Raw genomic sequence first — 12,860 nt, 5'->3', positions numbered from 1 at the left:
TTCCTTTTTTTTATTCCATAGTCTGGACCCATAATTATGACATATTCATTTAGAGAGTCATATGCCAGCAAATGAAAGAATAGAAATGAGTAAGGAGAAGTAAATCAAGTGGGGTCCTTGTTTTTAAACTCCTGAAATTCAAAGAGTGCATGTTCTAATTGCTGCAATCAGAGGCTCACACTTAGCTGAAAGAATTGGCAGATGTAATTACTAATCTATAGTCAAAGATATTTGAAATACCACATAAAACAGGATAGACATAAGATTTGAGAAGAGATAATGTTATTCTGATTTCTAGTAAAGGGGAGAGAACAAAGTACACAATATATAAGCTTGACTTTGATTGCTGAGAAGATTTTAGAGCAAATCGCCAAAGAGATGGTTAATAAATATCCAGAAAGGATAATAGTGACTACAAAGGGCCAACTTAACTTCATCAAAAACAAATTATGTGAGACCGAGAAGCCACCCCGCAGCGTCCAGGCCGAGCCTCCACCTTCGTCGCAGCCATGCCGCCCAAGTTTGACCCTAATGAAATTAAAGTCGTGTTTTTGAGGTGCACTGGTGGTGAAGTTGGTGCCACATCTGCTCTGGCCCCCAAAATTGGTCCCTTGGGTTTGTCTCCAAAAAAGGTTGGTGATGACATTGCCAAGGCAACTGGTGACTGGAAAGGGCTAAGGATCACAGTGAAACTTGCCATTCAGAATAGACAGGCCCAGATTGAGGTAGTGCCTTCTGCCTCAGCCCTGATCATCAAAGCCCTAAAAGAACCACCTCGGGACAGAAAGAAGCAGAAAAATATTAAACACAATGGAAACATCAGTCTTGATGAAATCATCAACATTGCTCGACAGATGAGGCACCGATCCCTGGCAAGAGACCTCTCTGGAACCATTAAAGAGATACTTGGAACAGCTCAATCTGTGGGCTGCAATATTGATGGCAGACATCCTCATGATGTCATTGATGACATCAATAGTGGGGCTGTGGAATGCCCAGCTAGTTAGAAGCCACAAAGGGAGACTATTGCAATAAATTAACATTTGACAACAGAAAAAAAAAACAAAAAAAAAAACAAATTATGTGAGAAAGGTCCCAGGTTCAAATTCTAGATGATTCCTCAGATTGTAAAAACTCATCCTGGGTACTACCCCAAATTTCACTTATATTCATAAGTAGTTCCTGAGCAGATCAGTCACTACTGGTATTATGCCATCTATTGTAGCTTAGGACCGATATTCTTCCCATTAAAAATCAGCCAGTAGAGTGAGTTAGAGGCAATTAGGTGGTTCAGTGGCCTGAAGACATGAAGACTCAAGTTCAAATCCAGCCTCAGACATTTAATATAGTTGTGTGACCCTGGGCAAATCACTTAATCTGTGCCGTAATCCACTAGAGAAGGAAATGACAAACTATTCCAATATATTTTCCCAGAAAATTCCATGGATAGCATTGACACGCTACAGTCCATAAGGTTATGAAGAGTTGGACATAACTGAACAACTGTGCAACAGAAAAAGTTAGCTTTTAGCAAGGGCATTTACCAAGATGGCATAGTAACAACAGTTGATAAAAATCATTACACCTTAAACCCTGGAGTGGGAGAAATGAACCTATTCTCCTACAAACCCCCCCCCCCAAAACCCCCATATATATGTATATATATGTAAATATATATAAAATTAAATTACATTTAAATTAAATTAGAAGCACAATGGCAATAAGGCATAAATTTAGGGTATATATGGGGGAAAGGGTAACTTGTCATTACTTGGACTGGAAGTCCTTTCCCTCTAGTTAGGCCCTTGTGAAGCTTTGCTGGGTGGACCTCTCAACTTGGATCCCAGCCTCTGCTTTCTTTAGTTCAAAGATGGCACTCTTCTTTGACATGGATGTCACAATCCTCCAAATGAGTATCTTTCTGATCTTATATTTGTTCTCAGTGTCTCTGTTTCTGGCTGGAGGAAATCTGATGACATGACATGGCTAATGGTAAGGAGGAAGAAGGAGACAACACTCCTTATTGCCCTCTGGAATAGTCTTTTTCAAAAATTAGAACTCTTAACTGCTTACTATTTTTACATACTGACTCAATGGATATCAGAGAATAACATGGTATTCTTCACTCAATTACAAAAAGATTTTCCCAGGGCATACACAAAAGTTAGTTAAATATTAATACTTCATCCTGTATGGTTATTTTGTTGGGGAATTGTAGGAAAATTCCTTAACTTTTACTTTACATTTTGCTGGCGACTATATTCGGTGCCTTCTGTCATTATAATAACTAAGATGAAGGATGGAATATTCTCTCTTGAATCTGACTAATCTAATTTCCTTTTTTTTTTGATAGGATAACTATAAGAATAAAGAGAGCCTCTGCCAAAACTGTAATAATAATGAGAACCAAGTAACCAATGTTATGATCGAGGTGGGGAGAGAGTCTTTAAAGGCGAGACTCTCTTCTAGCTCTCCCCTCCCACCAATTATACACTGAGAGACTTTGAGGGGGTGTCACCCTGAAACTGAGTGACCTGGATGGTTGTGCTGCCCCACAGGAGTTGGGGATGAGGCTTCCCTATAAGAGGAGGTATGTGGTACCCCAATCCATTTCTGAATGAGGGCGGGGTTCACGCAAGCCTCCCCTGAGGTCAGTCAACTTCACAGCGGGTAGTCTGGCTCCAAGATGGAAGCAGCCAGACCAAGCTGTGCATCCCTCCTCCCTTGTTGTCTCTCAGGCACTCTGGAATGCTATCTGACTAATGAATGGCTTTTATTATTCACAGTTTAGGGATTGGAGAAAGGGGTGAAGGGCAGAAGGATTTGGAGTGCCCTCTTCTCTATTCCTATGGGGTTCATCACTCGGGTGGGAACCTTTGGGCTTCCCACTCCTAAGCTTCTTCCCCTTGTCCCTTCTTCTGTTTTTGTTTCTATCCTTTTCTATAATTGTAAGTTAGTCCTGGAAGGGTCTCTCAGCAAGGTTGGGTAAAGGGAGAAGGAGCCTAAGAGATCGCTCCCAAAATGGAGTCCCAAAATTTATCTCACTCAATGGTTGAAGTATTGATGGGAGAGATGCGATGGAATGGCTTTGCTCAGGGAATCAGGGTTTCAATGTCCAAAATAAAGATCCTCAGGAAGCCCTCAGGACTGGAATTGAGCTGAGATGTTCTCCTTCCTTTCTCAGTCCTCCGCTGGAAGTCCTTCCTTCCTTATTCCTCCTCCGGAGAATTACCCAGAATCCCCCTGGTCTTAACTGTCACCAACTGTCACCAACTGTGAGCCACTCCTTCTTTGGCTCCTTTTGTCCCATACCCCTTGCACAAGTCTCATCCTTACATAACTAACCTGGATAAGGTTTGCATACAGTTTACTTAGATTTTTAATAAAGCTTCTGATAAAGTGCCTCATTCTTTTCTTGTGAAGAGAGATGAGAACTAGATAATAATACAAATATATGATTTTAGAACTAGTTTGATGGCCTTGTTAATGGCTTAATCCAGTGGAAGGTCTACAGTGGAAGACCTCAGAGATCTATGCTTCATCCTAAGCTTTTTTTTTTTTTTAACATTTTTATCAATGACAAAAGTTATCAATCTCACTGGGCAGCAACCAGATGAAGATGTAATTGGGAAATGTGTAATAAAATAAATTTAAAAATTACATAGTGTTTATTTGTGGCTTTCTAAGTCAATAGGCAGTTGGTAGAATCTATTTCCATTTGAGTTTGACAACACTGATTGAGATAAATATATAGCTAGCATGCTCTTCAGACATGTGGACTGTGAGATCCTTAAGAGCAGGGACTTGATTTTATCTTTCTTTTTATTCCTAGTGTTTAGCACATTGCCTAGCATATATTATAAACTTTATAAATTCTTTTGACTGACTGGATGATAGGTAAGATCCAGAAAAATCTTGACAAGTTAAGCCTGGGACTGAATCTAATAAGAAGAAATTCAATTGAGATAAATCTTTTATTAGCACAAAAAAATCAGCTTCACAAGTTCAAGATAAGGGAAGAATGACTAGTCAGTAGTTGCTCTGAAAAACATCTGGCGATTTTAGTGCATTGTAAACTCAGTCTGAATCAGCAGTATAATGTGGCAACCAAAATTGATAATGTGATCTTGGGCTCCATTGAGAGGGACATAACTTTCAGGAATAGGGAGTTCATAGTCCTGTTGTGCTCTGCCCTACTAAGACTTCTTCTTAGTATTGCATTCAGTTTTTGTTATCATCATTTAAAAAAGACACCATTAAAAAAAATTAAGGTGGACTTCTGAGGAAGGTCACCAGGATGACAGAAGGTCTTCAGTCCTTTTCAAATGAGGCTCTGCTTAACAGAAGTAGATGGTGTTTAGCTTGGGGAAGAGAAGACTCTCAGTGGTAACAAGATAGTTGTCTACCAGTATTTTCAGAACTGTCATGTGGAGGAAGGATTAGACCTTTCTGTTTGATCCCAGACAGAAGAACAAAGGAAAATGGGGAGAAGTTTCATAGGCTGGATGTCTGAGGAGGAGGGTGGGAAACATTAACAACAACAACAAAATCTCCTTAAGAATTAGAACTGGTTTAAAACTGGAATGAGCCACTCTTAGAAATATTTCCCCTTCTTCAGAGGTATTCAAGCAGGGATGATTATTTGTCAGGTATGTTCCTGTGGGGGCAGCTAGGTAGTATGGTGAATAGAGTGCTACCACTTAAGTTAGGAAGATTTATCTTCCTGAGTTCAAAACTGGCCTCAGATATTTAGTAGCTATATGACCTTGGGCAAGTCACTTAACCCTATTTGCTTCAGTTTTCTCATATAGAGAAGGAAATGGCAAACCACTCCAGTATCTTTGCCAAGAAAACTCCAAATAGGGTCATAAAGAATTAGACATGATTGAAAAACAACTGAACAACAACAATATTACACTGAAGATACCTTTCATATATAAACTGGATAGATAACTGTTGAGTTCCCTTCCAACTCTCAAATTCTGTGATTCTATAATCTTGCCTGCATTTCAAACCTCTACCAACTCCAAAAATAGATCCCTCAGATCTTGGAGTTAGTTTGGTCCTTTAGCTTACGAGCAGGGCATTCATAGAATGACAGGATCACAGATTTAGAGGTGGAACACATGTGAACAACTGTCCTTTCCTTAATAGATCTTGAATTTCATTGTTGTAGAGACTTCCTCAGTCCATGTGTATCGCTGCTGCTCTATCTTCTTTCATGCTGTGGGTTTCTGTTTTATATCTTTTGTGAATTCTCTATTAAAGACTCAGCTGCCACTCTTTCTGTAGAGGACGTCTTCCTCTGACTCTTTTAATCTTCCCTAGCTACCAATGCAGCACTCAGGCTATCGCCTCTCACACAGTTCTTCCTTCATGATGTCTTTTATGCCATTTTTTTCAAGTGGAAATCAGTTACATATTTTATTTAGTAGAGAAATCATTATGTCTCAGTTGGAGGAAACCATTTTAGGAAGTATCAAATAGGCTGTGGTCCCTTTTCTTTGGATATGCTCATGTTTACTACATTCAGCTTAATAAAAAGAGTGAAATAAATGGTATAATATGAATGCTACATTTACATGTTTTTTTATTTTCTAGAGCTTGAAAATTGAACCCTATTTATCTTTAGTGATGGGAATATTCTGTCATAGAGCACAGTTGTTCAAATAAGAGACTATTAAGGCATAACTGGTGGATATAGGTCACACATATAGTAAGTATCTGAGGCTGGACTTGATTTCATGAAGATGAATCTTCCTGACCCCTGGCCCAGCATGCTATATCCATTGCACCATATAACTGTCTTGTCATTACACTATGTCCCCTCAACCTAAGCAGCTATTTCAGTGGCGGTTTATTTTAATCCAATAAACCCAAATAATTTTGTTATAATGTGTTCATAAATAGGTCAAATTTTTAGGAACAAGAGTTCTGTGTCTCAGGTAATGTTTTCCTGGGTTCCCCCACAGCCATCCTCTACCCTAAAAATGCTTTAAATAATGTCAGGGTAATGAGAATAGTTGTAGAACCTCTCACAGTGGCAACTTTGATAATAATTATAATAGCAAACATTCATGTACTGCTTAAAGATTTGCAGATATCTTATTTGATCCTCATAAGCAATCTTATGAAATATGTACTATTATTATTCCCATTTTACAGATGAGAAAACCTAAGTAACTTTTCAAAGTTAAGATAGCATCTAAGTGTCTCTGGAAAGATTTGAACTAAGATTCCTGACTCCCAAGATCAGTCTTCTCTCTATTATGCTACCTGGTATATGTGGTACACACAAGTGACTCTTGGTTCTTCCCCACTGCTTCCTAAGGAGGGGAGTTTGGCCATTTTTATTCTCACTGTCTGAAAATTTTGACCAAAATTCTGTTGCACTTACAAAGCTGGTTCATCTCAAGAATACAGTGAAATATGAGTGTTAACCTTGTTTGTCCATTGCCTTCAATCAACTGGAGGATGAATTTGGGCTGAAGGGGGGGAAAAGAAAAGGAGGCAAAAATACAGGAATGTACAGGTAAATACTTAATAATCAGCTCTCCTCCACTCCTCAAAATGTAAATAAGACACACTTTTAAGTTTAATTTGAATTATTAACATATTTTCCATCGTTTTCTCAAGTCTAGATAATCAATGAAAGAATCAATTAAACCAAGATGTAGCATCTGATGATTTCCAAGATGAAACAGCTTATGCTATAAATTTAGTAATCAGTTCCAGAATCAACTCAGCTGGCTCCAGAAAAACCCTGCAAAAATATCACCTGAGCTGAGGCTTGCAGGAATGCTAGGGATGCTAAAGGTCTTAGGTCAGTGATCCCCAAACTTTTTTGGCCTACCACCCCCTTTCCAGAAAAAATATTACTTAGAGCCCCCTGGAAATTATGAAACTATTTGTTGAACTCAGAATAGAATGTAATACAAAAAAAAGTGTGGCCATCACTGCTTCCCTGGATCGCTGCAGCACCCACCAGGGGGCGGTAGAGCCCACTTTGGGAATCACTGTCTTAGGTGAAGGGAACTAGGGTGGTCCATTGATAAAAAAAAATAATAATTGAAATTATAGATAAGATCTTTTCATGATTCTCTGGCACTTTCTCCAAACTGGTACTTGGATAGACAAAAGTAGTCTGAAGCAGGTAGTAGAGACCACTTGTCAGGGAAATATTCCAGCACACGTATCATCTGTCATCAAGTCTAAATCTTTTGCCTCTAATGTCCCACTGGATAGCAGAGCTTACTCTTTATCTAGTTGTCTTTATACTCACTGTTCTTGTTCTGTTGTTTTTCAGTCATGTCGAATGCTTTGTGACCTCCTTTGGGGTTTTCTTGGCAAAGATGCTGAAGATGTTTGCCATTTCTTTCTCCAGCTCATTTTATAGTTAAGGAAATTGGGGCAAACAGGGTTAAGTGACTTTTCCAAGATCATACATATAGTAAGTGTCTGAGGCCAGATTTGAACTCATGAGGATTCCTGAGTCCAGGCCCAAGACTCTATCTACTGTACCACCTAACTGCCTTGTCAGGACATTATGTCCCCACAACCTAAGCAGCTATTTCAATGGCAGTTTATTTTAATTCAATTCAACATTTTATGTACAAAGAACTACATTGGGTGGTCCATTTGATAAAAAAAATTATAACTATAGATAAGAGCTTTTCATGATTCTCTGGCACTTTCTCCAATCTTACCACCATCCAGTCTGGTACTTGGATGGACAAAAGTAGCCTGAAGCAGCCAGGATATGTGTGTGTGTGTGTGTGTGTGTGTGTGTGTGTGTGTGTGTGTGTGTGCGTGCGCGTGCTTGCGTGCTCAAACAGAATGGTTCCTCTGGCCAAGAATATGCAAAGTTTGACTCTAAAGTCATGATTGTTATTAAGTATATGAGACACTATACATCCAAATGAGTGTGGTCCTTTTCAAGGGTGACATCTTGGGAAGTTTGTTCTAATTATGTTGCTCTGCATCTTTGTAGGGGTTTGAAGTAGGAGATGAGAGTAGACCATGACTCCAGTTTTAAAAAAATCTGTTTTACCTGAAGAATGAATGACAGCACCATTGATGAGACCTGTAGTCATTTAAAAAAAAAAGAAAGACTTATCTCTTCTCTATCTCTATGTATTTTGATGAACTGCTGCAGTCAATGGAACCTGGAATTTGACAATGATAATTGAAAAACATTCATTAAGACAGCATTTTCTGATGGAAGGCACTGTCTGTCAGGAAACCAGGTTTCTAGCCATACTAATAAACTAGGTGAAGATAATCTTTTAACTTGACTTCTTTGGGCTTTGGACTCATCTGAAAAGTTCACCTGTTATAAAAGGTAATCTCTAAATTCTATCCTAGGTATACAAATCCATTTTTCTGCTTTTGACTGTGCTGTCACAGTTCATTTGATCTTAGCTCAGTTAGGTGGCATGGTAGATAGAGCGCCAAGTCTGGAATCAGGAAGATCTAAGTTTAAATCTGGCTTCAGACACTTATTGTGTGACCCTGGGCAAGCCATTTAACTTCTGTTTACCTCAGTTTCTACATTGTAAAATGGGACTAATAATAATATATTAATTATCTTATGACATATTAGCATATTATTTTATAGTAGGTACCATACAAATTTTAGCTACTTTAATATAGTATTATTATATGTTAAAAATATATTATTTCATAGTAGGCACTATACAACTTTTAGCTATTATAACTATTATTTCAAATCTTTCAATTTTCCTTTCTGTAAAACAGGGATGAAAAGCAATATAACAATGAGAAATACTTGAGAGTAAGAAGGGTTTGATTTTGGCCTCCGTGACCTTGGACAATCCATTTAATCTCATTTTTTCTTAGTTTCCTTATCTTTGTTTATTTATCAAAAGGGAATTTATCAAAGGGGAATGGAAAAACCTCTTTGATCCCCAGTTTCCCCACATGGAAAATGGGAAGAGTTATAGATATACCTAGATACCTCCCAGAAGATCAAATAAAATAATGTGTGCAAAAATATTCTCCGAACTATAAAGCAGTTTTGTATGTGAACACAAGTAAGGTATTGTCATTCTGTACCTAAGATACCTGCTCTTGAGGACTGTTGGGAAAAGATGAGATTAGTTAATGGGAAACACTTTGAAAAATAAAAATGTCTATACAGTTACAAAGCATTATTGTTATTATGATGAAAGAGGTACTCTACAAGAAAGAGTGATGAGTGGAAACTGGAGGTCAGCCGGTATACAAGGGAAAGAACAATGTATTGTATCTTCCTGAATGATCACAGGACAAATGAGCATCTCTGCACAAAGGATGGGGCAGCAGATGTACTGGAGGCAGGTTATTTAACAGAGGCTCTGGGCAGGTCCCCTAGGGAGGATGATCAAACTACTATACAGTTTGCAGACTGGATCCCACAGGACCACAGATGGCTAAATGCTCAGTGCCAATGGTGGATTGCTTGGCTAAAACAGCAAATATGAGGTAATTGTTTCTGGTAAGAATGGATCCAAATGAACAAACAAATGAATATACATGACTGAACTGCTTAGATGCATGTTTACAGGGGCTGGAGAGCTTCTCAAAGTACTCTACTGAAATATAGGTTAGTAGCTACAAGGTAGAGCTCTTGTTCAATAAGAAGAGGTAAGACCCAAAGCTCCACAAATCAACTTTAATTAAGTAAACATTTAAAAAATTCTAATTGACATTTTTGAAATTATTTGACATTTTAAATTAAATTTATTTTAAATGAAATTTTAAATTTATTTTTAAGAACCAGGTTTGGTAACTAAGGATCTCAGATAAGCCATTTTAAGAAAAAAAATTATTAAGAGAATTTATATGGTGCAAATTGAATCGAGCAACCAACAAGCATTTATTAGGTGCTTAATACAATGGAGATTCAAAGAAAAAGGCAAAAACAGCCTCTGCCCTGAAGGAGTTTATATACCAATTGTGGGGAGGTAGAACGTCATGAACATATATATATATATATATATATATCTCAGAATATGTAGAGGGTATTCCTAGAGGAGAAGGCATTAGTATCTGGGGAGATAGGACCTGGAAAGGCCTCCTATGGAAGATAGCATTCAAACTGATTCTTTTTTTAATAGATTAAGAAATTTTTTCCATGCTTACATGATTCATGTTCTTTCTCTCCCCTCCTCCCACTCCCCTCCCATAGCCGACACACAATTCCACTGAGTTTTACATGTGTCATTGATCAAGACCCATTTCCATATTATTATTTGCACAAGAGTGATTGTTTAGAGTCTACATCCCCAGTCATATCCCCATCAACCCATGTGATCAAGCAGTTGTTTTTCTTTCTCTGGATGTGGATAGTGTTCTTTCTCATAAGTCCCTCAGAATTGTCCTGGGTCATTGCATTGCTGCTAGTAAAAAAGTCCACAGTGTGTCCATCTCTGTGTACAATGTTCTCCTGGTTCTGCTTCCTTCACTCCTCATCAATTTCTGGAGATCATTCCAGTTCACATGGAATTCCTCCAGTTCATTATTCCTTTCAGCACAATAGTATTCCATCACCAACAGATACCACAATTTGTTTAGCCATTCCCCATCAAGCTGATTCTTAAGGGAAGCAAAGGATTCTAAAAGATGAAAGTGAAGGAGAGCATTTTAGGCTTAGTCAGTACAAGCCAACCAATGAATCAAAAGCATTTAAGCTCTAGTTATGTGCCAGGAACTATGTTAGGGGCAGGGTATACAAATAAAAATAATGACATAGTCTTTAGGCTCAAGGACCTTACCCATTCACCTGGGAGACATATGTAAGCATATAAAGAATAAATATCTAGAAAACAGATGCATAAATTCACTCTAGTCATAGAAGGAAGACACTAGCAGTTGGAGAGATCCAGAGGGCATCATATGGCACTTGAGCTCTGTCTTGAAGAAATGGAGAAACTATGAGGTAGAGGCAAAGAGGAAGTCCAGAGAGCATACCTGGTGCTAAGATATAGGAACAAGAAATGATGAGATGTAAGAAACAAAGAATTTTGGAAGTGTCCAATAGGCAGGCTAGTGCTCAGGATAGTGATAATTAGGACTAGATATACAGAGCTGGGAATCATCTACACTAAGATGATCATTAAACTTATGAAAGTTTGTGTGATCAAGTAAGAGAGAAGAGAAAAAAAAAGATTCCAGGACTGAGCCTCAGGACATATTAGTCAATGGGCATGATATGGATGAAGATCCAACAAAGGACACTGAGGAATGGTCAAAAAATTAGGGGGCCAATAGAGAATAGTGTCATGAGAATTCAGAAAGGAGAGAGTATCCAGGAGAAAGTAGTCAATAGTGTCAAATGCTGCATAGAGGGCAAAAAAAGATGAAGATGGAGAAAACATGTCCCTTTTCTGATGCTAGGTAGCACCCATGAATACTGATGGTTAGGGTTCCTAAATCCAAGGAAAATCAGATATTGGACAGCCCTTTTGACCCAGGAACCAGAGAACATTCCATAAATTCTTGGCAAAATTGTAGGAGGGATTATTAAACATATAATGACTGTCTTAAAAAGGAGACAATGACCATGAAAGAGCAACATGGCTCCTGAGAGAATATCCATCACCTTTTTTTTTATAAGGGCCCTCAAGTGGTAGAGAATGGGAATTTTATAGCTATAATTTACTAAGATTTTAGTAATGTATTTTGTAAAGTTTTTCACATAGTTCATGCAGGAAATTTGGAAGTGTATGGATTAGATGAGAGCACCACCTTTGTGTGGACTCAGAAATAGTAGAATGGCTGGTCTGACAAAGAAGTCATTAATGGTTTCATGTCAGCTTGGAAGGAGGATCCCCAGAGATCTCTATGTGGTTTTGTTTTGCTTAACATTTTAATCAATGACTGAATAAAGGGAGAGCTGGCTCACTTATCACATTTTCAGATGACACAAAATCAGGAGAAATGGTTCACACTTTGTATGACAATGTCAGGATTCAAATGGATTTTGACAGGTTAGGACATTGGGCCAAATCCAATGATATAAAATTTAATAAGGATAAGCATAAAGTCTTTCAATTGTGAAATTGATTTTTTTAGCCCAGGTCCAAGATGGGGGAGGCAGCTTCAATGACAGCTAATTTGAAAAACATCTAACACTTCAGGTGTTCAAAAAGGTCACAGTGCATTATGGCAGCTGAAAAAGCTAATGCAACCAACCATAGGCTGCATGGAGAGAAGTATTGCATCCAGGACAATGGGAAGTGATGGTTTCTGATAAGACCACATGTGGATAAGTGTGCCCACTCCTGGGTGCTACATTTTAGGAGGGACATTGATAAGCTGGAGAATGTCCAGAGGACAATTAAAATTAAATCATTAAAGAAACATTTAAGTGAAAAGTGCTAGGCTGGGCACTGGATGATAGGATCCTTAATGTGTAAAGGTGATCAAAAGCCATGAGTTTATAAATGATGAGGACTAGTTGAAAAAAAGAGAAGATGGAGGGGAAGGATAGGGCATAACTGTCCATTCCTCACACAAGACACGCCATTTCCCATCTTTGGGTCTTTACCCCAGCTGTTCTCTATGACCACTGAGATCCCTTTCAACTCAGAGTCTGTGAACCTATGATTTGGGACACATAATCCTTTGTGAGAGAAACGACAGTCCAGGAAGGTGGAATCTTTGAATCCTGATTATATCCAAGAGATATGAATTATAGACCTACCCTGGCAGGGCAGGTGTGTGTTCCAGAAAGCAGAGATACCAGGGTTTGTTGTTCTATATCAGTGATACCCTTCCTCACCCACTCTTCAGTTTGTACTATAGTGTTCTTTCACCAACATATCTCCTGCTTAAAGCTCCCTCTTACTACTCCACAG

At 38.4% G+C, this 12,860-nt stretch overlaps 1 protein-coding gene across 1 annotated transcript; it reads left to right on the top strand.

The window, feature by feature from the left end:
* The first annotated feature begins 462 nt into the window (after positions 1–462).
* LOC123231384 (60S ribosomal protein L12-like) lies at positions 463–1,035 on the top strand. The gene has a single exon (XM_044657640.1). It carries the CDS (start codon positions 510–512, stop codon positions 1,005–1,007), a length of 498 nt encoding a protein of 165 aa, XP_044513575.1. The 5' UTR covers positions 463–509; the 3' UTR covers positions 1,008–1,035.
* The last annotated feature ends 11,825 nt before the right edge of the window (positions 1,036–12,860 follow it).

The sequence above is a fragment of the Gracilinanus agilis genome, chromosome 1, assembly GCF_016433145.1.
Source record: "Gracilinanus agilis isolate LMUSP501 chromosome 1, AgileGrace, whole genome shotgun sequence".
NCBI lineage: Eukaryota > Metazoa > Chordata > Mammalia > Didelphimorphia > Didelphidae > Gracilinanus > Gracilinanus agilis.
Note: the sequence above shows the minus strand (reverse complement) of the source record. Positions and strands in the feature narration are given on the sequence as shown.

Bases quoted from the DNA above. Each gene is read 5' to 3' on its own strand.
- LOC123231384 (XM_044657640.1), top strand. From the start codon at position 510: ATGCCGCCCAAGTTTGACCCTAATGAAATTAAAGTCGTGTTTTTGAGG.